A 26,401-nucleotide genomic window follows, 5' to 3' on the forward strand; every position below is an offset into this window, starting at 1 on the left:
GTCGGGAAAGCAGACAGGGAGGTCAACAGGAGACCAAGCCGGGTGCCTGGGAGAGTTGCCACTTTCTCCTGATAAAGGCTTGATTTCCGACACCACCAACCTTCTGACCGGCAAGTCCAAGAGGCTCAGTGGTTTACACCACAGCGCCACCCACTTCCAATAGACTTTACCATAGAGTTGGGTCAGAGGGAGAAGGCTGGGAGGAGGAGGTGTCAGAATCTAGCAAGGCAATAGGGCTTAGTGAGCAGGGAGAGTATGTGGCAGAGAGAAGTCCAGAATCAGAAAGAGAAGCTGAAGAGGCAGATATGAGTCAGGCTGGTGAAGATGCCACGAGGGTCTACCCTCATGCTACGACTAGCTCTGCTCCTCCCTGGTCTCCCAGAACCAGAAGAGGTATGAAGAGGGCAGAACAGAGACAAAGCGAGGAGTCTCAGATTGCTTGGGAAAGACCCAGGTGAGGAGATGACTCTGGAAAGGCAGAGACTATTGGTCCTCGCCACTGTCCATTGGGGCAAGACCTACTGGGAAGAGCTGCTGTGCTAACAAGGCCTGAGCAGTTTAGTTTCACTGATGCACTGTGAATTGTGACAGATAGGCTACTGACACTCTGCAATGCAAAGGGTTAGGGTGAGCATTGCCGATGCCTGCAAGTGAAGTGGGATATGGGAGACCCTGGCTCGGAGCGGATAACTCAAGGGTCAGGGGTGTGAAGCTTGGCCCTACAACTCCTGCGAGGCCCATTTTGATGGCGCAAAATGCAAAAAGCCTGTTTACCTGGTCCTTCCTTTGAGAGAGGCGTTGGTGGCAGCAGCCGTAGATGGCGGCGCCAAGTAGCAGAGAGGCAGCCATGCAGACAATGGTGATGATCAGAGGCATGCTGAAGCGGTCCTCTATGTCGGGGTCCCTGCTCCTGCCACCGTGGGTGATGTTCTTCACTCCAATCTGTCAAAGGAAGAGGGAGGTGAATGGCTGGGAGCAGAGGAGTCGCCACGGAGAGAGGGGCATTGGCTGGGCTACTGCAATACAAGCTACATGGGTCTGCCCTTGAAGACTTACCTGAAAACGTCAACGGGCGCAAAACGCCGCGGCCAAATTACTGGCCAGGGTTCCAAAACAGCAAAAGCCCTGTTTCAAAACACCTACGCGGGTGGCCACTTTGTCCCACGGCCCGATTCAAGGTGATTAAATCCCTAAAAGACTTAAGCCCCCAATATCTGAAATACCATCTGCATGGCTACTGACCTTCTTAAGGTGGGCAGAGGGGCTCTGTGTGTGGTTCCTGCCCTTGGAAGCGTGGGGGATAATGACCTGGGAGAGGATTTTCTCTGTGGCAACCCCTAAATTATGAAAAGCCCGCTCCACGTTGGTGCATTTAGCATCTTCCTCGTACTGCTCTGGAAGAGCGCTGCAAACGGTCATCAGTTATCTTCATTTTGTGGGAACCTCCTCTTTTACAGTACAATGCTGTATTGTTTTTAACACTCAATTGGAAGCCGCCCAGAGTGGCTGGGGAAACTCAGCCAGATGGGCGGGGTATAAATAACAAATTATTATTATTATTGAGAGTCCCATGGACTGCAAGAAGATCAAACGTATCCATTCTGAAAGAAATCAGCCCTGAGCGCTCACTGGAAGGACAGATCCTGAAGCTGAGGCTCCAAGACTTTGGTCATGAAGAGTCGGACACGACTAAACGACTAAACATCATCATCATCATCATCATCATCATCATCATCATTATTATTATTTTTTACTGAATCTGTCCTGTCCTGGTTGCTGCTGTTTTTCTTAATTGTAACTCATTTACTCTAATTTCTGAAGTATTAGAGAGATGATGATGATTATTATTTTGCACCTCCTTGGATTGGCACCCTATATGCAGTCACCACCACCCTAAATTGGACACTGAGGGGGAGAACCACTTGGAGCTCCTTGGAGAGAAAGTTAGCATAAAAATGCAATAATAATAAATAAATAAAATTTTCAGGAGCGCTACTCCCCAGAGGATGTGGAATTTTACTACTTTCAGGAGACACCGGGGGCCTGTCCCTTAAAAGACTTTTTTAAATTATTAAATTAAAAAACCAAGCTGATCATCTGACTTCGAAGATTAGATGACTGAAGGGAGCTTACCGTGTTCACCACATTTTTTTAAAAAAAGAAGCTCCATTGTGGTTGCTCACACAATGACCCCATCAAGGCTCTCCACCCTGCCAGTTGCGTTTCCTAGACTAGCAGGAAGGGACAGAATGTGCCTTGTTCCCAGGGCATCCCAGACCAGGAAATGCAAACTTGATGGAGTCAGCTGTGGTTGCTGTAAGAGCAGTTGCAATGGGTGCAGCAGTGAAGATCGTTGGACTAGGACTTGGGGAGACCCGTGTTCAAATCAACACTCGGCCATGAAGCTCAGTTGGTGACCTGGGGCCAGGCACTGTCTCTCGGCCTAACCCACCCCACAGGACAAAATGACTGGAGCGGGAGAGCTTTGCATGGTGCGCTTTGCACTTCTGGGAGGAAAACTGGGATGCAAACGTATTAAATAAGGCTCTTTTTCCTTTTTAAGTGTGTGCGGAGAGGAGCGGAGAAGCGCCATTGGGTGTTATTCAACTAAGTTTTGCTCAAGTGTAGGCCCACTGAAATTGACAAACATGCCCGAGCTAGGTCCATTAATTTCACAGGGCTTAAAAACATAAAGGGGCCCCTGACCATTAGGTCCAGTCGTGACCGACTCTGGGGTTGCGGTGCTCATCTCGCTTTATTGGCCGAAGGAGCCGGCGTACAGCTTCCGGGTCATGTGGCCAGCATGACTAAGCCGCCTCTGGCGAACCAGAGCAGCACACGGAAACGCCGTTTACCTTCCCGCCGGAGTGGTACCTATTTATCTACTTGCACTTTGATGTGCTTTCGAACTGCTAGGTTGGCAGGAGGGACCGAGCAACAGGAGCTCACCCTGTCACGGGGATTCGAACCGCCGACCTTCTGACTGGCAAGTCCTAAGCTCTGTGGTTTAACCCACAGCGCCACCCACATCCCTCTTCACAGGGCTTTCTCTTGAGTAAAACTTAGCCGAGTACCACTCATCTGCCCAACCCCTTAGACCCCCATCTAATTCTGCTATTCAGTCCCCTCAAAACTCAGGGTTCATGTGCCCTGATTTTGAAGGGGTTTCCCTCTAAACTCCCCCAATTTCTAAATACAAACTAGGCTAAAAATATAGCACCATGTTTAAATCCCCTTGGCTCTTCTGTGTTTCCGAAGAGGCCTCAACCTTCCTTCTTATCCCTTGGGGGATGTCTGACATCTTGGCTCAACTGTTACTTGCTTTATTTATTAATTACATATTCCCACCCTTTTCTCCAAGGACCGCCTCCCCCCCATTTTATCCTCACAACGACCCTGTGAGGTAGGTTAGACCAAGAGGCAATGACCGGCCAAAGGTCACCCAGTGAGCTTCCACTCGGGGATTCGAACCCAGGTCTCCCAGGCCTAACACTCTAACCACTGCACCACACTGCCTCAATGTCAACTGGACACAACATCAACTGGACCACCTCTATTCATCTACTTCCTTTGCCCTCTGAAAGGCGAGTGAGGCACGGCTGACTTGCCCTTGCAAAATCTCCGCCGTGTCTACTTCGCCCAAACCGGTTCCTGTTAATTCTATCTTTAATCATGATTTCCACTCGTTTCCCCCAGAACATGCGTTAAGCTAACTGCCCTGCAGTTTCCCAAATCACCTTTGGGTTCCTTAAAAATAAAATAGAAAAGCGTTCCACTGACCACTTTCCTAGTCCGACACTCTAACAACTAGGACACACTGTCTCTCTGCTGCTGATTTAAGAGGGCTTAAATCAGCCCCCCCCCCCACAAGGGCACCACCTCACAAATAATATTGTGAGGGGCAAGAGATAGGCTTCCAGGTGTCATAAGAAAGTGCAGAGATAGTGCAGGATAGTGCGCACCCCAGAAATGGTCTCTTTCAGCTTCTGCCTTCTGGAAGAAGTTACAGGGTTATAAAGACTAGGACTAGCCACCTGAGAAACAGGTTCTCCCCAATTGCGATTTTGGTTTTAAACGCAGTGTAAGGTAGTTTCTATGGGAGTATATTGTATTTAATTATGGGGTATCTGAGTTTTTAGGGGGCTAACCAGGTTGGGATAGCTGGAATAGCAGGCTTGTTGGTTTTTGAATGTCTGATGTAGATTTTTTCAATTTCGTTGTTCTGTAGAGAACAATGACAATAAAGATTTTCGTATCGTATCGTATATGGGCAACTGCTTTGCTTTCCTGCCTCTTTCAGAGAATCACTCAGCAAAGCATCCTTCATCCTTACACACCTTGAAGGGCTGTCCTTGAACCCCAGTTGGCGATGGCCGGTTGCCAAGCAACACTTCAAGCTAAAGATCTGAAGATGCCTGACTGAAAAGGCGACAAACCGAAGGAATGGGACTTCCTCAAACATTCTCCTTACCTTTTCCAGCTCTTCCATCTTCGCAGCCAAAGACTCAAACAGCTCCTTATCTGCAGAGTTTGCTAACAAAAGGAAACAAAAGGTGAGGAGAATAGAAACTATTTATTTACCTTTTTAAGGTGGTGCAGAAAACTGTGTGGAATAGCAACACACTCGGCTCAGTCATTAAAGCATGAGACGCTTTATCTTGGGGTTGTGGGTTCCAGTCCAATGTTGGGCAAAAGGTTTCCTGTGAGCTGGTGTGGGAGACTCCCTAGTCCTGAATGGGGTAACTGTGCCCCTGAAGGACCAGGTGCAAAGCCTGGGAGTCATTTTGGACTCACAGCTATCCATGGAGGTGCAGGTCAATTCTGTCTCCAGGGCAGCTGTTTACCAGCTCCACCTGGTATACAGGATGAGACCCTACCTGCCCACAGATGGTCTCCCCAGAGTGGGGCATGCTCTAGTTATCTCCCTCTTGGACTACTGCATTGCGCTCTACGTGGGGCTACCTTTGAAGGTGACCTGGAAACTACAACTAATCCAGAATGCAGCAGCTAGACTGGTGACTGGGGGCGGCCGCCGAGACCACATAACACCGGTCTTGAAAGACCTACATTGGCTCCCAGTCAGTTTCCGAGCACAATTCAAAGTGTTGGTGCTGACCTGTAAAGCCCTAAACGGCCTTGGTCCAGTATATCTGAAGGAGCGTCTTCACCCCCATTGTTCTACCTGGACATTGAGGTCCAGTGCTGAGGGCCTTCTGGCGGTTCCCTCACTGCGAGAAGCAAAGTTACAGGGAACCAGGCAGAGGGCCTTCTCAGTTGTGGCACCCGCCCTGTGGAACACCCTCCCATCAGATGTCAAGGAAATAAAAAACTACCTGACCTTTAGAAGACATCTGAAGGCAGCCCTGTTCAGGGAAGTTTTTAATGTGTGACATTTTAATGTATTTTTAATCTTCGTTGGAAGCTGCCCAGAGTGGCTGGGGAGACCCAGCCAGATGGGTGGGGTACAAATAATAAAGTAAGAGCTGGACCATAAAGAAGGCTGATCGCCGAAGAATTGATGCTTTTGAATTATGGTGCTGGAGGAGACTCTTGAGAGTCCCATGGACTGCAAGAAGATCAAACCTATCCATTCTGAAGGAAATCAGCCCTGAGTGCTCACTGGAAGGACAGATCCTGAAGCTGAGGCTCCAATACTTTGGCCACCTCATGAGAAGAGAAGACTCCCTGGAAAAGACCCTGATGTTGGGAAAGATGGAGGGCACAAGGAGAAGGGGACGACAGAGGACAAGATGGTTGGACAGTGTTCTCGAAGCTACGAACATGAGTTTGACCAAACTGAGGGAGGCAGTGGAAGACAGGAGTGCCTGGCTTGCTCTGGTCCATGGGGTCACGAAGAGTCGGACACGACTAAACAACAACAACAAATTATTATTATTATTAGACTGGTCTGCAACTACCAGCGCAGCAGAGCACAGGTATGAAAGTTCCTAGTTCTTACTCACGGGAAAACATCATCATCCCAGTGCCGTCCAGATGCTCTGGACCACAGCTCCCATCAGCCGCAGCCAGCACATCTGGAGGGGAGGGCGCCAAGTTGGCGAAGGCTGCCCTAGGGGCTCCCAACAACGCATGTGGTACCTACTCAACACAGCCACCTCGAGGACAGCCAAGTACTTGGGGTCGTCTTTGGAAGCCAGCCTCGCCAAACACCCATCCCGGCTCTGGTTGAAGGTGGGCTTCACCGCTTTGCAGAGGACATTCAAGAGAGCCTCTTTCGCGGCGCTCTTCTCCAAACTGTTCTGTAGAAAGAAAGAACAAAATTCGCCACGGTTAGGGCTTTGCCCAGGGCAAACTTGCTGGCGGCTGCCACCCTGCTGGGAATCGTTTCCTAACACAGGGGCAGTGCCAATCACAGTCTTCAAAGGAGAGAAAAGTGTGGGGTTCACACAGAAACCGGGGCGGGGAATCAATGGGATGAGAAGCCTCCAAGTGACTGTAGCAGCTCTTCAGTCTCCTAGCTGCCATGGGAAAGCCTCCCTTTCAATGCATGGCATGAGAAGACTCGCAATGTTAATGCTGTGAGCCTTTCTTTTTTATATAAATATAATTTTTATTAAATTTTGTGTTTTGCGATTTAAAATACTCATTTTACATCCTCAAGATATCAATGACTTCCCTTCTTCTCTTTCTATGGTTCATTTTACATATCATAAATCCCTGCATATTTTACAAAAACTATACCATTCAGTATTCCATTATTGCATCCATCTAAACTTGTTTATAATAATAATAATAATAAAATAATAATAACAATTTATTATCTATACCCCACCCATCTGGCTGGGCTTCCCCAATCACTCTGGGTGGCTTCCAACAAAATATTAAAATATAGTAATGCATCAAACATTAAAAGCTTAATGTCCCCCCACGGCAAGAAGCGAAGTTACAGGGAACCAGGCAGAGGGCCTTCTTGGTGGTGGCGCCTGCCCTGTGGAACACCCTCCCAGCAGATGTCAAGGAAATAAAAAACTACCTGACCTTTAGAAGACATCTGAAGGCAGCTCTGTTCAGGGAAGTTTTTAATGTGAGACATTTTAATGTATTTTTAATCTTTGTTCGAAGCCACCCAGAGTGGCTGGGGAGACCCAGCCAGAAGGGCGGGGTACAAATAATAAATTATTATTAATTAATTTATTATTATTATTATTATTATTATTATTATTATTATTATTGAGAGACAATGGAGTGTGCCTCCAGGGGTGTTAACCACTGTGTTAAGCAGAACCAAAGTGACCTCCCTAGGGGGGAAAGCTTGGGCAGGGTGAATGGTCTGCTTTCCAGCGATATCTCCCCTTGTTCTTCAGGCTGCTTAGTCCAGGAGGCAGCGAGGAGTTCAAAAGCCGCCTCTTTTCAAAACCACGAGCCGGACCAGGCTTGGCCTCCATCCCTCCGCCTGGTCCCCTGCCATTCTTTATCTGAAGCCTGCAGCTGGGAGAGCGACAGGAACAGTAACTCCCACAGGGTCCCCTCGCGGGACGAGGGAGGGGCTGCTTTCTGCCACCCCTGCAAAGGTCGCATTTCCGCCCCCTAAAAAAGGGATGCAAGAGAGGGCGTGGACCCCCACTCAGTATCACAATAAACCCGACTCTCCCTTCCTCCGTCCACATGGTAACAGCCCGGCTTCAAGGAAGCTACAGTTCTGAAATGGTTCAAGGATGCTTGTTTCATGTAAAGTCAGAACGGATCCACACCCTCCGCTGCCTTGTGGAATATCTTTGGATCCCATCAGGCAGGCCTAGAAAGGGGTCTTGTTGTCTGAGCAGCCCAGGACCTCCATGCTCACTGCCCAGGTTTGCGTCCCGGGGAGGTCATTTTGGTACTGCTGACGCACTGGTTTGACTTCATCCCCCGAGAAGAAGAAGAAGAAGAAGAAGAAGAAGAAGAAGAAGAAGAAGAGGAGGAGGAGGAGGAGGAGTTTGGATTTGATATCCCACCTTTCACTCCCCTTCAGGAGTCTCAAAGCGGCTCACATTCTCCTCTCCCTGCCTCCCCCACAACAAACACTCTGTGAGGTGAGTGGGGCTGAGAAACTTCAGAGAAGTGTGACTGGCCCAAGGTCACCCAGCAGCTGCATGTGGAGGAGCGGGGAAGTGAACCCGGTTCACCAGATTACGAGTCCACCGCTCTTAACTAGGTGCACTACAATGTCTCTCGAGAACCACAGCCTGTCAGACATATCAATGAGTGGCAACTGAGATGCCAATTGATCCTACAATGACAGTGAAGCGAGGGAGAAGAAGAGTTGGGATTTGCTATCCCGCTTTATCACTACCCGAAGGAGTCTCAAAGCGGCTCACATTCTCCTTTCCCTTCCTCCCCCACAACAAACACTCTGTGAGGGGAGTGGGGCTGAGAGACTTCAGAGAAGTGTGACTGGCCCAAGGTCACCCAGCAGCTGCATGTGGAGGAGCGGGGAAGCGAACCCGGTTCATCAGATTACGAGTCCACCGCTTTTAACCACTACACCACACTGGCTCTTGATGCACAATATCTGGACATATTAAAAAGGTAAAGGAGCCCTGGATGGTTAAGTCCAGTCAAAGGCGACTATGGGGTTGTGGCACTCATCTCGCCTACCGGCCAAGGGCGCCGGTGTTTGTCCACAGACAGCTTTCCAGGTCATGTGGCCACCATGACCAAACCACTTCTGGTGCAACAGGACACTGTGACGGATATCAGAGTACACGGAAACACTGTTTACCTTCCTGCTGCGGTGGGACATATTTATCTACTTGCGTTGGTGTGCTTTCGAACTGCTAGGTTGGCAGGTGCTGGGACAGAGCAACAGGAGCTCACTCTGCAGTGGGGATTCAAACCGCCAACCTTTGGATCGGCAAGCCCAAGAGGCTCAGTGGTTTAGACTAGAGTGCCACCCATGTCCCAGAAACATTAAAACGGCACAGTCTTAACCCACAAGGTTGTAGCAGCGTCACTTAGCTTCAATTAATAAGAATATGAGAAGAGACTGCTTGATCAGGATAACGGCTCTTCCTGTTCTCGCAGATTTAAGATGATATTAATAGATAGGATTGTAAGTTGTTTTTATATGCAGTGACAGCAGCAAGAATATTATTGGCACAAAAAAATGGAAGCAAGATGAAAGAAGAATGGCGGATGAAATTGATGGACTATTAAGAACTGCATAAATTAACAGGAAGGATTCAAAACCTGCGCGACCAGAAATTCTTAGGAGACTGGAGTAAATAAATGAACTGTTTGAAAAGTAATTGTAATGAACGGATTCCACTAGTAGAATTGCAAGAGGTTTTGTAAGGATGGCTATTTGAAATATTGCAAGAAAGACCATGAGGATAATTATTAGTTAATGATAATTAAGAGTAATAGAGAAATTAAGGAATGCAGAATAAGTGATAAAGAACAGAAAATCATCAGAGGTGTTGACGGAAGTCTAAAATATTGTATACGACAAGAAGTTATGTTGGAAATGATATGTTAGAAAACCCCCAATAAAAATGTACACACACACACACACATATATACATACATAAATTATATATATACATATACATTATATATATATGTGTGTGTGTGTGTGTGAGTGAGAGAGAGAGAGAAAGAGAAAGAGAGAGAAACAGCAGATTTAACAGAATACAGTGGTACCTTGGGTTAAGAACTTAATTCGTTCTGGAGGTCCGTTCTTAACCTGAAACTGTTCTTAACCTGAGGTACCAGGGGGGCCCCCCTGAAGCAAAGTTCTTAACCCAAGGTACTATTTCTGGGTTAGCGGAGTCTGAAACCTGAAGCGTCTGTAACCTGAGGTGTCTTGTAACCTGAGGTACCACCGTAATCAAAAAATAGATAAATGAATAGTTTTTAAAATAAATATACGCATAAATTTATCTGGGTAGCTATACAAAGAAGTGTTCAGAAGGCACTGACAACAGGACCAACCAAGGCAACTATGTAATGTTAAGAAGCTGGGAGTTGCAAAAGATAGGTGGGAACGCACTAAAAGACTGGTTTTTTTCCTTTGCAAATGCAGAGCTCACTTTATGTGGTAGCAGTTACGTCTGTGGGCAAAATGTCTGTGTCCTTCCTCCCCAGCTGAAAGCCGAGCAAAGCTTTTTCTCCCTTTCTTTTCCTGGGTGGGTGGGTAAGGCCGAAGGGGGAAATCTATGTCCTGGATTGTTCACTGCTTTGTCTAAATATTTGGAGAAAGACTCTTTGGAGGTGCTAAGGGATGGGGACAGGACGCCGCGGCCTGCCAGACAGGAAGGAACGGTCCCTGGGCGTGGAACGGCATTGTTAAGATGGATTGTTAAAGGGGAGGGAGTCAAGGTCTCCGGGAGAACAGAGCTGCGCCTGAACATTGCCTCCCCTCACTCAAAAAAAAATAAAATAAAAAATCTAGATCATATCCCTTTCCCTTTCCACAGTCAAAAGTGACTCACTGTGGCAAATTTAGGATTTTAAACAAAGCTGCTCAGGGACAAAATGTGAGGATAAGGAGAAGGGGCTGGAAGAGGACAGGCTGAGATGGGAGGGGGTTTGAGGGAAACCAGGATGGGGAAGGGGTGGGAAAGGGAGTGTGGTCTCTCTCTCTCTTATTGATTTATGAGGGAAAGAACTCTGTGCATGCTCAGAATTGCTACTACCAACTATTTAAAGGGTTCTTCTGAACAGGGGGCATTTTTGCTCTTTTTTATTTAATAACATTTTATTCATTTTTCCACACATGAAAGTTACATTTGTTACTCGACAATTGCCGTATTTTCCCGTGTATAAGATGCCTCCAAATATAAGACGGCCCCTGTTTTTTTTAACCCAAAATTAAGAAATTAAGTTGTTTAGCTTTTTTGGGGGGTGGGGTGGGGGAGGTTGCTTCCACCAATCGCTCGCCTGCCTGACCACCACTGCCGATCGCTTGCCACAGCCACTGCCAGTCGCACACCTCGGCGCAGCCGCCAATCGCCTGCCCACCTCGCCACAGCCACCAATCGCCTGCCCAATTGCCACAGCCAATCACCAGCAGGCCTTGCCGCAGCCACCAATCTCCCGCCCAATCGCTGCTGCCAATCTCCTGCTTGCTGCCGCTATTAATCACACGTTCCGCCCCCCTGCATTCACTATCTGTGTATAAGACGAAACCGAATTTTTGCCAATTTTTTTCTTAGCAAAAAGCACTGTCTTATACACAGAAAAATACGGTATATTCCAATGCAAAAAAACTAGCGACTTCCTGCTAAGCCAACACTGATGTTTCTAACCCAAGTGACATACAGATGCATTTTAAGGTTCCTTCTTGTCTAATTTCGTCCTCTCTAACATGTTTGCTTAATACAGTCTGCTGTTTTCTTACACTGCTGTGGTCCTCAGGTATGGGAAATAGCCTTTTTTATATAGACTAGAGAGGGTTTCCAGTCTTCCTTAAAAGATTCTAAATTTGTCTCTTTTATCAGTGCTTTAAATTCTGCCACCTCTGCATATTCCAAGATTTTCATCAACCGTTGTCCCTTTGAAGATGCCCACTCCTCCTTCGATTTCTATGTACAGAGAATCCTTGCTGCTGTAGCCACATACATAAATGCTGTTGAAGCTTCCTTTGGGATTGCGCCGACTGGATGAGGCCAGTATGGTTCCCTCATGGGGTACCCTCCACCCACCCCTTCCCCCCAAAAAAACCTACTTTGTACCCCTCTATGGCCTTTCAAGCATTGCACATTCTTTGGCGAGACTTAACAGGCCTGGACAATCTGAGCTAATCGAATTCCCACACTAGCAGGAATCTAAAACTAACATCCCTTCCCCAGAATGAGGTAATGTCACTTGAATCAACAAACCGAGCACCAAACACATGCTGAATCAGAGAGAGAGATTAGGGTGGGGTGGAAGGAAGAAAACCCCTACACTGACCCCAAACGGTCAGACATCAAACCCTGAGCATGTTGGAGTTATAGCAGGAATTTGGTTCCTGGGTTTTCGGACCAGGTTGGTACATTAAAGGCTCATAGTATCATAGTATTTTAATATTCTTTTGGAAGCCGCCCAGAGTGGCTGGGGAAACCCAGCCAGATGGGCGGGGTATAAATAATAAATTATTATTATTATCAGGAGACAACTCCCCCCCAGCAAGAAAGAGAGAATACAGTCATACCTCATGTTAAGTTTGCTTCATGTTACGTTGTTTCAGATTGCATCTCGTGACGACCCGGAAGTACTGGAAAGGGTTACTTCCGGGTTTCGCAGCTTGCGCATGCGCAGTAGTGCTAAATGGCGCTTCGTGCATGCGCGCAAGCACCAAATCGTACCACACACCTGCACAGATATGGCACTTCAGGTTGCGGGTTTTTCACGTTGCGAACGGGCCTCCGGAACGGATCCCGCCCGCAACCAGAGGTACCACTGTAATCTGAGATTCCCACAAGTTTAAGGCTGGAACTAAGCAGCCTTTAGCTCGGCTAAAGACGCACGTGAGGTACAATGGCAAATTGGCATAAGGGGCATTTGGTAATAAGAAAGAGGCATGCTTCACCCTCACCCTCCCACTGATTCCTTATCTTCTTTATCTATCAGGGCAGAGTTTGGAGGAGAAGAAGAAAACTTCCAGAAAAAGGCTCCCTTGCAAATGTCAACTCCACACCCAATTTTGGGCGTCACTAGGCAAACGAGGGAAACCATTGTAACTTTGCCATTTCCTGAAGGGAAAAGTATAGTGAAGGCAGGTGTCAACAGGCAGGGAGTTCCAAAGTGTTAAGTGATGCCACATGAAAAGATTGAGTCCTAAACATTAGGAAGAACTTCCTGACAGTAAGAGCTGTTCGCCAGTGGAATTTGCTGCCAAGGAGTGTGGTGGAGTCTCCTGCTTTGGAGGTCTTTAAGCAGAGGCTTGACAACCATATGTCAGGAGTGCTCTGATGGTGTTTCCTGCTTGGCAGGGGGTTGGACTCGATGGTCCTTGTGGTCTCTTCCAACTCTATGATTCTATGATTCTATGATTCTATGATACAAATGCAGAACAGGGATTATGTGACGCAGGTGGCACTGTGGGTTAAACCACAGAACCTAGGACTTGCCAATCAGAAGGTCGGTGGTTCAAATCCCCGCGACGGGGTGAGCTCCCGTTGCTCGGTCCCTGCTCCTGCCCACCTAGCAGTTCGAAAGCACATCAAAGTGCAAGTAGATGAATAGGTACCGCTCCGGCGGAAAGGTAAACGGCGTTTCCGTGCGCTGCTCTGGTTCGCCAGAAGCGGCTTAGTCATGCTGGCCACATGACCCGGAAGCTGTATGCCGGTTCCCTCAGCCAATAAAGCGAGATGAGCGCTGCAACCCCAGAGTCGGCCACGACTGGACCTAATGGTCAGGGGTCCCTTTATCTTTACCTCAAATGGGAGCTGTTGGTTGGGCATACATTGGGCAAGGCAATACCTCAAGTAAACTGCACTCAAGCCATTAAGGACTTTATATATATATATATATATAAATTATTATTTGTACCCCGCCCATCTGGCTGGGTTTCCCCAGCCACTCTGGGCGGCTTCCAACAAAGATGAAAAATACACTAAAATGTACCAATTGCAACCCTGGAAAAGACCCTGATGGTGGGAAAGATGGAGGGCACAAGGAGAAGGGGCCGACAGAGGACGAGATGGTTGGACAGTGTTCTCGAAGCTACCAGCATGAGTTTGACCAAACTGCGGGATCCAGTGGAAGACAGGAGTGCCTGGCGTGCTCTGGTCCAGGGGGTCATGAAGAGTCGGACATGACTAAATGACTAAACAACAAAGCAACCCTATGCATTTACTAGGAGCAGGAATGTTGCAACAAGGGTTGAAAACGACCCCAAATGGAAGGTGTCTTTGTGATCCTCGTGAAGAGGAACTTGGAATGAGGCAGGTGGGTCATCTGAGCCCTCAAGGAATGTGTTAGGAAAGACCCAAATCCGGGTTTGGCTTTCTTTGCTGACTCATCCACCGAAATTGCTTCCCACCGATCTACATGATCTGCTGCTGCTTTCAATGTGGGGTGGAACGCCTCAGGTAGGACTTGGGGGAAGGGAGGAAAACAAGCTCTGTTTGAATTTTGCCGTGAACCCAATTTGCCCTTCCTGGAATGACACAGGGGCTGAAATGCAACTATCCTTCAAAACGAACACTTTACCGAAATGTTGCAATGCAAACGTCCAACCACATTTCAAGAGGAAGTGTGCATAGGTTGGTGAAAATAACAAAAATGCACATTGCAAGCCAACGTGCACAGACAAATGTTTATGTGAGGGGAAATGCACACTGAGGCATTTTTTTAAAAAAAGAAGTCAAAACAAATTGCAAAACTGACACCTATGTGTGGAAAACTAAAATTAAGACTGAAGAAACCCGGGAACTGAAAGAAATTGACGTGTTTGTCTACTCCAAGCATCAGAGGGTCTTGTTATCTGTTGAGAACCACCTGGGACAAAGGAGGGTTATTTTATTCATTTCTCCTCCTCCTGCGAGGGAAATTCTGCTCCTAAGAGAGGCCTGACGGAAGACACCCATTATTTCACAGCTGAATCTTGCCCTGCAGGGGAGCGAAGGAAGGTGAGGGAAAGGAAATTGCTATTGTGATTGTGGGAATACCCCCAGAACACCCCAAATAACTGTGGGGTTAGACAGCTCTGGAGGATTTCAAAACGCAATTGGCGCTTGTCGTTAGCGATTATTTCCGACAATGGTTATGTCCCTGCGAAAATCAGACCTGCAGACTTCCTGACTTGGCTGCCGGAAAAGATGATATCACAGCTGCCGTAATGAGCTGAAATACACTCGATTCACACGCTTGCAACTCAACTCACAAGGGACAGGGGCAGGAGGGAGGGTACTGGAAACTGGGAGCCCCCATAACTGTACTTTACCCGCTGTCTATTTTTAGCTGAATTGTAGGACTAACCTGCTGGGCATTGCATCAAGCACTTTGCAGAGTGCACCCTGCAAATATTTAAGTCCTAAAAATCCCAGCCGGATGGGATTTTTTTAGTCGATACCGACAATTCAGAGCTTGTTCTGGCAGCTTTCAAACCACCCATTTAAAGTTAAAATGTGAATCCATTCCCATATGCAAATACAATGGCTGAGATAGGTACCTGACCGCTGTAACCACACCCAGTTGGATTGCTGCAATTGTGTGGCATGCGGGGCCATCTTTGAAGAGTGTCTGGAATCTGCAGAATGCCACGAGCAGTTTGCTATCTGGAGTAGTGAGGAGGTGGGATCTCGCTGATTCAAGGTGCTGGTACTAGCATGGACAGCTTGGGACCAACTAGTCTGAGTGTTAAAATCCACTCAGGAGGGTTTGCTGGTGTTCAGGCATAATCAGTAAGCTTTGCGTACTGATTTCCACATTAGTTGAACTTTTAAAGGTCACTTGTAAGAATATGCATAAGGTTTTAAAACTGCATAGTTAAGGGTGTGAGATTCTGTGGACAAGTATAAATAAGTAAAAAAAAATTGGAACCAGGAGGAGGAGTTGGAGGGAAGTCAATTAAGATGTATGATTTTGATTGTGATGTTCTTTGGGGGGTTTTTTATTGTATTTTTGTTATCATAAAATTAATAAATTGTATCCAAAAGAGGGGGTGGTGGTTGCTTTTTCCAGGGTAGTGGAGATGGCAAAGAAGGGACTCGTGGCCAGGTGGCGGCAGCAGTGAGTAAAGTATGAGGCCAACCGGGGAGCTATCACAGCCTAACAATTTTAAGAAACTGAACGCTGAGCATTGTTTAAACTTGAGGGTCTGCAGAAAACGATCCAAAAGGGAAAGCACTGTTATGTACTGAAGTTCTCACCCTGGGCCAGCAGGGGGATACTGTAGATAGTTATGCAAATGAAGGATCGAAAGTGACGTTCAGTGATTGGATAGTTACAGAATATGGTTACTGTTGCATTCTAGTGGAGCTCTATATATGCAGGCTGACTGAGCTCCTCAGTTCAGTTCTGTTCCAGCTTACAAATAAAGAGCTGCTTTGGAAGAATCGCTGTGTCGTCTGATATGTTCGCCCACAACTTAACACGCACTATTTATCTCCCCAGGATAAATAGTGCTTCCCCCCCCCAAGGAGAGGAGCTCCATAAAATTCTAATCATATGAGACCACCAAAAAGAGACGCCTTGGGAGGTACTTACACATGGCGTGGATTGGTTCAAGGTCAAAATGATTGCCTGGTCTTCTGGTGGCACCGCTTTTTCACAAACAATCTAGGGAAAAAACAGACAACAAAAAGACTGAACAAATTCCCATGGAATGGGGGGGGGGGGAGAGAAACAGCATCTCTAGCGAAAACAAAGGCTGTCCACAAATGCAAACCTCTGGCCTCACCCTCGTTCGGCTCTGCAGGGAAATAACGCAGGTGGAGCCCAGATAGAAAAGTCCTGAGAGCACTTTACTGAGCAAGCTGAACAAAAACGGTGTATAATTTGAAGGGGGAAAGGAACGGAAAGGTTTCACCTGTCTTCCTCCCGGCCTTGTACATAGCAGGGAGACCTTCAGCCAAAGCACACAGGGGAAAAACTCCCTCAGAAGGAAGCAGAGAGTTAAAGGATATACTGCTTTGGGCTGAGCCCTGGGTACCTTAGTCTGGGCTACGAAAGAAGTATCGGGAAACGCGACGGGGGGCTGCGGAGAGGCTGAGGGGGTCTTCCTTGTGACTGAAGTCCCAGAACTTGAACTGGGCGGTGGTGGAACCACTCCCGCCGTATGCGTGGCTGTGCTGCCCGCAGTCCCCCCAAGTTCTTTCGTTGTCGCTGTTCTCGTTGTTGACTCGGCTTTCTTTGGCTTCTCTGTGGGCATTGCAGCAGGGACGACGGCCTTGATTGTAGATTTCTCTGTTGTAGAAGCAACAGTGGTGACGCTTCCTGAACCTGGCGTGGTGCCTGAGCTCTTCCCTGTTTAAAAAGAAAAAAGCCGGGGAGAGGAAAATCAGCACTCCCTCCTAATTATTATTATTATCTAATTGATTTTTGAATTTTGTTATTCATGTTTTCATACTTGCAGATAGGTAGCCGTGTTGGTCTGCCATAGTCAAAATAAAAAAATTCCTTCCAGTAGCACCTTAAAGACCAACTAAGTTAGTTCTTGGTATGAACTTTCGTGTGCATGCACACTTCTTCAGATACACTGAAACAGAAGTTGCCAGATCCTTCTATATAGTGAGAAGGTGGGGAGGGGTATTACTCAGAAGGGTGGTGGGAATGGGAGATTGGCAGATAGCTGAGATGAGCCTGTAGACGACTCTTAACGACTGTAATAGGTCTTACAGGAAAAGGCAAGGGGTGAGAAGGTGAGAAATGGCTTAGTCATGTATAATGAGATAAGAATCCAATGTCTCTGTTCAGACCAGGTCTCTCCATGGTTTTAAGTTTGGTAATGAGTTGCAATTCAGCAGCTTCTCTTTCCAGTCTATTTCTGAAATTCCTTTGTAGTAAAACAAACATACATACTTTGTAGTATGTTTTCATACTGTATTTAATGCTGCTTTTATAATTGTTTTAAAGTGTTTTAAATTTGTTGTTAGCCAAACAACCGGAAAGGGCGGGGTATACATAAAATATTATTATTAGCAAAACCACAACTTCCATGGTCAGTTTTCTTTTTCACCCGAGAACGAGGCAGGGATTTTTCTGAATAAAGCACCTTGCAGTCTGGGCTCACAGCCACCTTTCACACTGGCATCTCTTCCGCTGCACCTGTTGAACTTTCAGCCTCATGGGAGGTCCACAGGGTGGGCGCCACCACCAAGAAGGCCCTCTTTTGACGAAGGGTGGTATATAAATTTAACTAATAAATAACAACAACCACCACCACCACTGCTGCCAGCCAGTGTGGACAGCACTAGACTAGATGGGCCAAGGATCTGAGTACAATACCTGGAGTGGCAGCAGCTGAACTGCCTGGCTTCAGAGTCAGGGCACTTGTCGTCACAACGCCAGAGTGTGTCGTCGAGGCCACTGCTTTTGACCCAACGCCTGTCAAGGACGTTGTCGTCTCTCGGGGGGCCGCAGGTGTAGTTGTGGTCGACGCCGCTACAGTTGCAGAGGGCGGTTGGGGGGTGGTTACAGCAACCGTGGTGACAACCTTGACTCCACTTGAAGTTGTGTCTGTGGGTTTATTAGTGGTCCCCGTGGGCGTACTCAGTGGGGGGCTTCCTGCAGTTGTCAAGACAGTGCTTTTGGCTATAGTAGCAGAGATGGTGGTCTTCAGGGTCGTCGCGGTCGCCGGTGGAGGAGCGGTACTTTCGGGGGTTACGGTGGTGGACTTAGCACTGCTTGTGGGCGTCGCCGGCGTGCCACTCACGGTTCCAGCTACGGTAGTTCCTAAAAAGACCCAGAGAGTTAGGCATGTTTTGGAAACGGTTAACTTGTTCTCTTTCCCCCACCCCCACAGCCTTCTGAAGGACATAATCATCACTAACACCGTTTACTAAGCAGAGGCTGGGTGAGCCTCTGCCATGGATGCTTCAGTCGAGATTCCTGCAAAAGATCCTTGTAGGATTAGGCCAATGGCCATCTAGATCCTGCTTCTACAGCAGCCAACCAGGCATCCCTGCGAGCAGGACCTGAGCACAACAGATCTCCCTTGGCGTGCAATTCCCAGCAACTGGTATAAACAATTGGCTTACATGCTGCCAGCTAGCCTGGGATAACCGTTGCTCCCAAGTTCTAATTGGTTCATCTATTCAACATGTGAGCTAGAGGCTGAAACAACAAGCTATGAGCCAACGCACAGTCAGTGCAAGGAGAATTGTAAACCACTTTTTCTGTCTGAGGGCCACGTGGACAAGCACCCAAGGGCCACACATGCCAGGGGTGGGTAGGGCCAGAGGGGAAAAATGGGCGGAGCAATGGATGCAAATATTGCATACACACTCTTTATCCCCCATCCAGCCAAGCGGCAGCTAAAAAAGCCAATGCAATTCTGGGCTGCATCAATAGGAGTATAGCATCTAGATCAAGGGAAGTAATAGTGCCACTGTATTCTGCTCTGGTCAGACCTCACCTGGAGTACTGTGTCCAGTTCTGGGCACCACAGTTCAAGAAGGACACTTACAAACTGGAACGTGTCCAGAGGAGGGCAACCAAAATGGTCAAAGGCCTGGAAACGATGCCTTATGAGGAACGGCTAAGGGAGCTGGGCATGTTTAGCCTGGAGAAGAGGAGGTTAAGGGGTGATATGATAGCCATGTTCAAATATATAAAAGGATGTCACATAGAGGAGGGAGAAAGGTTGTTTTCTGCTGCTCCAGAGAAGCGGACACGGAGCAATGGATCCAAACTACAAGAAAGAAGATTCCACCTAAACATTAGGAAGAACTTCCTGACAGTAAGAGCTGTTCGACAGTGGAATTTGCTGCCAAGGAGTGTGGTGGAGTCTCCTACTTTGGAGGTCTTTAAGCAGAGGCTTGACAACCATATGTCAGGAGTGCTCTGATGGTGTTTCCTGCTTGGCAGGGGGTTGGACTCGATGGCCCTTGTGGTCTCTTCCAACTCTATGATTCTAAGCAAGGAGCATGTTCAAGGGCACATTCCAGTCAGGCAAAAAACATTTGGGGTGCAAAGGAGGGTCAGTGGGGGGCCAGTTAGACGGGCTGGGAGGCTCAAATCTGGCCCCTGGGCCTCTGTCTCCCAAGCTTTGTGCTTGCACTTTGAATTTGATCCCGGCCTACGAGACACACAGATTTCCTCTAGTTGCGATTGAGATCCTGAACTGTTGGTTGCGAGTCAGGATAGAGCAGTTATACCTAGAGGCAAGCTTTCACTATTGGTTTGTTTGTTTGTTTGGGTATTTTATTAGAACAATCTCATCCAGAAAGAAATTAGTGATAAAGGAAAAGGAAAAACAAATTCTGAAAAAGAAAGGGGCAAAAGTGATACAGTAGGTAAAATCTATACATTTCCTATAGAGAAAAATGTTATACTCCTGATACAACTCTGGTTATTCATAACGTATTACATTCTGTATAAACTCATTCCAAATACAGTGGTACCTCGGGTTACATACGCTTCAGGTTACAGACACTTCAGGTTACAGACTCTGCTAACCCAGAAATATTACCTCGGGTTAAGAACTTTGCTTCAGGATGAGAACAGAAATCGCATGGCGGTGGCGCAGCGGCAGCAGGAGGCCCCATTAGCTAAAGTGGTGCTTCAGGTTAAGAACAGTTTCAGGTTAAGAACGGACCTCCGGAACGAATTCAGTACTTAACCCGAGGTACCACTGTATTATAAATATTTCTATTTAAGGCCATATTGGAGCAGAACACCAAAGACTTAAAAACAAAACAAAAACAAAGGCAAGAAAGGAAAAAAGACTCGTCCCATTCCTTCCGTCCCTCCTCCAGCTTCATCTGAGCCATTTAGGGCGGTCCTCTTGCATCGCGCTCCTGATTCTTGTCTTGGGGCCATTTCCTATCTGGGCAACTTCCTTCTACGTCCAGCCACCTTTGGTGACACGGTGCTTAAGGCTGGCTCAGAGTCTATTAATAGCAGGAAAGGGAAATGCAAAAGAATAACTTCGGGAGGAGCAGGAGGGGGGGGGACACACTCTGCCCAGCCCGTCCTGAGCCTGCTTGCGCCAACGTCAGTGTTATGGAGCCATGGAGGTGGTGGGATGTGAGGCAGAGCTGTCTGAGGAACCACTGACACTCCTGAGTGTGGGGACTGCAAGCCGGGCTTTGGGAAATCCCTCCCCCCCCCCTCTGCAGCCTTTTCCGATTAAGCGGGAGCAAGGGGTTAAAGGAATCAAAGGCTTCTTCGTGGACTCTCTCAAGGGTAGCTGAGGTATGAGGGAGACTGTGAAGAAGAGAAGGTCCCAGAGTTGTATTTCTCTACTCCCTGGATTTTTAAAAAAATTGTTTGCCGTAAGCAAGGGAAGCAATGAATCTCACCAAAATCAAAATCCGGTCAGAAGCAGAACTTTCCTGCTGTTGCAAACAAACCTCCAAGTTGTCTGAAGATGCCTAGTTTTTTCTCAGCACAAATTGCCTACGTAAAAATGCATCGTTTGAAGGGATATTGCGTTGCAAAAATGTATGCGCTTGCGAAAATTGCAGGCAGAAATGGGCGTCTTAGGAGAATTTTGCACTAAAACGGTGATGACTTTTCAGGAGGACTTTAAAAAGGCAAATAAATCATAAACCGACATGGAAATGTTAGAGACTGGATCTAAGGTCAGAAAAACGGGAAACCGAAATTAAGATATTTGCGCATCTCTAGGTCCAAGTTTCATTCCTCCCTTGACGGGTCACCAGGGCAGGGTTAACTGACGGTGCTTTGGCCTTTGAGCTGAAGATAATAAACGCTTGTCTTTGCCGCCAGGGAGAGGTTAAAACCATTCTCAAAACCCACACGCAGTTCTTGCTCCCTATCGCACACAAACCTCTGAGGGGACAAGCTGTTTGAGGATGTGTTGCTTGCTCTGCTCCCAAGGCGCTGGCTAGATAAAAATAATTTTCTGGCTCGGGCCAAGCGGATGGAGGAACTCTGCCTCCTGCTCTTATCAACCCGGCCCAGACGTGGCCAAGAAGGGTAACAGGTTCGTGACGGGCCTCGCTCTACGAGATAGCTGGGCCAGAGGGCGGCTGGGGCAAAGGCTCCTAGCCTAGTCTGGGACGGGATCGATGGCTGGCAGGGAAATAAACGTTCACAAAAAGCACCATATGGTAGCCTTGGAAACCTAGGGCCCGTTTGCCAGGCACAGAGCTCTCATTCTCAGTTGAAAATGTCTCGAGGAAGGGCCTTAGTGGTTGAGAAGAAGAAGAAGAAGAAGAAGAGGAGTTTGGATTTGATATCCCGCTTTGTCACTACCCGAAGGAGTCTCAAAGTGGCTAACATTCTCCTTTCCCTTCCTTCCCCACAACAAACACTCTGTGAGGTGAGTGAGGCTGAGAGACTTCAGAGAAGTGAGACAAGCCCAAGGTCAGCCAGCAGCTGCATGTGGAGGAGCAGGGAAGCGAACCCGGTTCACCAGATTACGAGTCCACCATTCTTCACCACTACACCACACTGGCTCTCTAAGCATCTCTTGAGCATCCCCCAGCAACTCCAATTAGAGCTGGGGACCCTGTCTGAAACCCTGGGAAGCTGCTTCCCGTAGTCATGTAATGTCAGTGTCCTGTCAACATCTAGGAGCCTGTGGGTTCTCCATCCTGACTTGAAGGACCATCAGCTTGCAGGGCTTGGAGAAGTCTCTGCTTTGATAATGGGAAGAGTCGTGGTGCATCAGAAGGGACAATACTGATGGTCTTTATAAAAGAGGCTGCCTTATCATGAGTCAGAACATGGATCCAGCTAGTTCAGTATCTCCTACACCTATTGGCAGGGGATGTCCAGGATTTCAGGCAGGGGAGCCTCTCACAACCCAACCTGGAGATGCCAGGCGCTGAACTTGGAGAGCCAGTGTGCTGTAGTGGTTAAGAGCGGTAGACTCATAATCTGGTGAACCAGGTTCGCTTCCCCGCTCCTCCACATGCAGCTGCTGGGTGACCTTGGGCCAGTCACACTTCTCTGAAGTCTCTCAGCCTCACTCACCTCACAGAGTGTTTGTTATGGGGGAGGAAGGGAAAGGAGAATGTTAGCCGCTTTGAGACTCCTTTGGGGAGTGATAAAGCGGGATATCAAATCCAAACTCCTCCTCTTCTTCTCCTTGTACATGTCAAAGCAGATGCTCTAACACTGAACTGCGAACCACCAGCAGAATTGCAGTGTGGCATCTTCCTTTAATGGCAGCTCAGTCCCTGCTGATTTTCGCTTCCAACAAAGCTAAAGGATGTTCCTATAAATTACCGCTGGGCAGGGCTGATGCCCGAAGCTGAACAAAGAGACCCTCTTTTTTTTTTTTTTTTGCCAAGTTCTTCCAGGCTGCCAGAAACAGATTTGCAAAGGTTGAGCACACCATTTAATTTGAGAGATTTGAACCACAAAAGATGCCCTTTTAGTGCTGGGTTAGCTTCTCACTCTGCATACCTTTTGCTTCAAACCTGAAAGCCGGTGAGGGGGGGGGGAAGAAAGATTACTGTTTTTAAAATGAAGCTAACTATTGACTTGCTAGTGAGCCATGCCTATAATATTGGCCCTAACGTTGACCTCGTATATTCGAGTCGCAAGAAAAAAACCTCTCAGTCATGAGTCTTATGAGACAATTGAAAATATACTGTAGTAAAGACCAGATGTTTTGGCTGGCAAATTCATAGTCACGTAAAAAATTTGCCCCTTCCTTATTTCAAGGAAAGTTAAAGCTATGGTTTTCCCAGTAGTGATGTATGGAAGTGAGAGCTGGACCATAAAGAAGGCTGATCACCAAAGAATGGATGCTTTTGAATTGTGGTGCTGGAGGAGACTCTTGAGAGTCCCATGGACTGCAAGAAGATCAAACCTCTCCATTCTTAAGGAAATCAACCCTGAGTGCTCACTGGAAGGACAGATCCTGAAGCTGAGGCTCCAAGACTTTGGCCGCCTCATGAGAAGAGAAGACTCCCTGGAAAAGACCACGATGTTGCGAAACATGGAGGGCACAAGGAGAAGGGGACGATGGAAGATGAGATGGTTGGACAGTGTTCTCGAAGCTACCAGCATGAGTTTGACCCGGAAACTGTACGCCGGCTCCCTCAGCCAATAAAGCGAGATGAGCGTTGCAACCCTAGAGTCGGCCACGACTGGACCTAATGGTCAGGGGTCCCTTTATCTTTACCTCAAATGGGAGCTGTTGGTTGGGCATATATTGGGCAAGGCAATACCTCAAGTAAACTGCACCCAAGCCATTAAGGATTGCAACCCTGGAAAAGACCCTGATGTTGGGAAAGATGAAGGGCACAAGGAGAAGGGGACGCCAGAGGACGAGATGGTTGGACAGTGTTCTCGAAGCTACCAGCGTGAGTTTGACCAAACTGCGGGAGACAGTGGAAGACAGGAGTGCCTGGCATGCTCAGGTCCATGGGGTCACAAAGAGGCGGACACGACTAAACGACTAAACAACAACAACAACATTTCAAGGAGCGCTTTTTCATGAAGGGTACTTCCTGATAGTTCGTTGTGAAATTGGTATCTATTTATTTTATTTAATTCTTCTGTATACAGTCATACCTTGGATCTTGAACGCCTTGGCTCCCAAACAAACCGGCTCCCGAATAATCGAAACCTGGAAGTGGCCGTTTTAGTTTGCGAACTGTTTTTGGAAGCCGAACATCCGACCGGGCTTCTGATTGGTTGCAGGAGCTTCCTGCAGCCAATCAGAAGCCACGCTTTGGTTTGCGAACATTTTTAAAGTCAAACGGAGTTCTGGAATGGATTCCGTTCAACTTCCAAGGTACGACTGTACTGCCTTTCACTCGTAGATCTCAGGGCAGTTCCCAACATAGAATTACAATACAAAAACCACAAAATATGTAATAAAAACAAGAACTACAGCAGCAAATCAATACCCCCCCATCACACAAAACATTTAAAAGGGCATAATTCTCAAAATGCTAAGGCGTACTCATTTCTCATTTCAACTGGATTTCCCCTCACCACACAAAATCCAATTAATTCAAAATAACCCGCTATGCATCTGCAAGTTTGCTAAAGGTAAAGGTAAAGAGACCCCTGACCGTTAGATCCAGTCGTGGGCGACTCTGGGGTTGCGGCGCTCATCTCTCTTTACTGACCGAGGGAGCCAGCGTACAGCTTCCGGGTCATGTGGCCAGCAGGACTAAGCCGCTTCTGGCGAACCAGAGCAGCGCACAGAAACGCCGTTTACCTTCCCGCCGGAGCTGTACCTGTTTATCTACTTGCACTTTGACGTGCTTTTGAACTGCTAGGTTGGCAGGAGCAGGGACCGAGCAACAGGAGCTCACCCCATTGCGAGGATTCGAACCGCCGACCTTCTGATTGGCAAGCTCTAGGCTCTGTGGTTTAACCCACAGCGCCACCCGCATCCCGCAAGTTTGCTAGTGAACTTTAATTTCATATCTTTGGTGGGGGGTGATGTTTCGTCGAGGGTTCTATGGGAAGGGACAGCTAAGTCAAGCTGCAACATCTGTTTTGAACAAGCCATCCCTTCTCTTCCTGCCCAACAGTTCCTCTCTCATTTCCTGAGCTCTGTGAGTTGGTTTTTTCCATATCTCTCACCGCGGACGATTTCCCAGGTTTTCCTGGAAAATTGTTCATGGAGAAGAGCTTGCGGGTGGGGGGCAAAAGGTGTATTTATCCAGCGTGCTCCTTTTGAACAGATGTGCGAGAAGTTCTTCTGTGTGCGCTGGACAAGCTTTCTGGGTCGCCCCCCCCTTGAACCACTCCATTGGGTGGATTTCAGATGCCGCCTTTCTCTGCTGGAAAAACGATTTGCTCTGTCACCTTGCCGAACTTCAGCTTCCCCTGCCTTACTATCTCATGAAGCAAACAAGATTATCGTGAGGAAAGAAAGCGGCTCGATGGAGAGAGGCTGCAGCCTTGAGGCCTTTTTAGTTCGTAAAATTATGCCTGGCCTGGAAAAAGCGGACGAGGGAAGTTTGTCTCCCTCTCTCACAACGCTAGAAATTGTGGACGTCTCATGATGCTGAACGTCAGAAAGATCCAGGGCAGTTAAAATAAAGTCCTCCTTTATGTGGCGCGTAGGAACTTGCTCCCACAGGAGACAAAGATGGCCACCAATTTAGATGGCCTTGAAAGAGAATTAGACAAATTCATGGAGGAGGGGGCTACAAGAGATGACTGGGGAGATCTGGCCAGATGGGCAGGGTATAAATAGTAAAATTATTATTACTACTACTACTACTACTACTACTACTACTACTATGCTCTGCCTCCACAGCTGGAGCTAGTACTGCTTTCACCCAGTGAACTTCATGACTGGATGGAGATTCGAACCCTGATCTCCCAGGTCCTAGTCCAACACTCTAACGACGACACCCCCCTGGCTTCCTGGAGTCCTTCTGCTGGGGGGGGGGGCAGCTCCATAAACTGAGCAGGTAAATAAATACGGGGAAAGCAAAATGTCACTTGGAGAAGGATGTGAAATATTTTCCTTGAAGCTTGAATCTGTTTCATTCCGGATTGTTTAATGTGTTATAAACTGCTTTGAGGTTTCTTTTCTTTAAAATATAAAGCAGTACAGACATACTTTGGGTTACAGATGCGCCAAAACCCAGAATTACTGAAACTGGTTACTTCTGGGTTTCGGAGGTTGCGCTTGCGCAGAAGCGCCAAATTGCAACCTGCACGTGTGCAGACGTGGTGCTGTGGGTTGCGAACGTGCCTCCCGCACGGATCACGTTCGCAACCTGAGCGTCCACTGTATATAAATGAAATAAAGAAGAAGAAGAAGAAATTTAACTGAGAAAAAAACAGTGCCTAGATATTCCGTTGCGGCCACCGCAACCTAGCTTTAAGGTGCCATTTGACAATTAGCTAATACAGT

At 47.6% G+C, this 26,401-nt stretch overlaps 1 protein-coding gene and 1 long non-coding RNA gene across 3 annotated transcripts in view; one reads left to right on the forward strand and one right to left on the reverse strand.

The window, feature by feature from the left end:
- PODXL (podocalyxin like) overlaps positions 1 to 26,401 on the reverse strand; it is a 74,400-nt gene that overhangs the window by 6,448 nt on the left and 41,551 nt on the right. For both annotated transcript variants that reach the window (XM_082239097.1, XM_082239096.1), the window contains exons 2-7: positions 17,878 to 18,324; positions 16,583 to 16,896; positions 16,138 to 16,209; positions 6,104 to 6,260; positions 4,472 to 4,533; positions 775 to 942 (exon numbers count right to left, since the gene is read on the reverse strand). In XM_082239097.1, the coding sequence (XP_082095223.1) occupies positions 775 to 942; positions 4,472 to 4,533; positions 6,104 to 6,260; positions 16,138 to 16,209; positions 16,583 to 16,896; positions 17,878 to 18,324 (1,220 nt within the window). The remainder of the gene's footprint in view (positions 1 to 774; positions 943 to 4,471; positions 4,534 to 6,103; positions 6,261 to 16,137; positions 16,210 to 16,582; positions 16,897 to 17,877; positions 18,325 to 26,401) is intronic.
- The window catches only part of LOC309541513, a 53,624-nt gene continuing 31,636 nt past the window's right edge, over positions 4,414 to 26,401 (forward strand). The window contains exon 1 of the long non-coding RNA XR_014223781.1: positions 4,414 to 4,553. This is a non-coding gene — a long non-coding RNA (uncharacterized lncRNA). The remainder of the gene's footprint in view (positions 4,554 to 26,401) is intronic.

This window comes from Podarcis vaucheri (genome assembly GCF_965113315.1).
Source record: "Podarcis vaucheri genome assembly, chromosome: 10".
NCBI lineage: Eukaryota > Metazoa > Chordata > Lepidosauria > Squamata > Lacertidae > Podarcis > Podarcis vaucheri.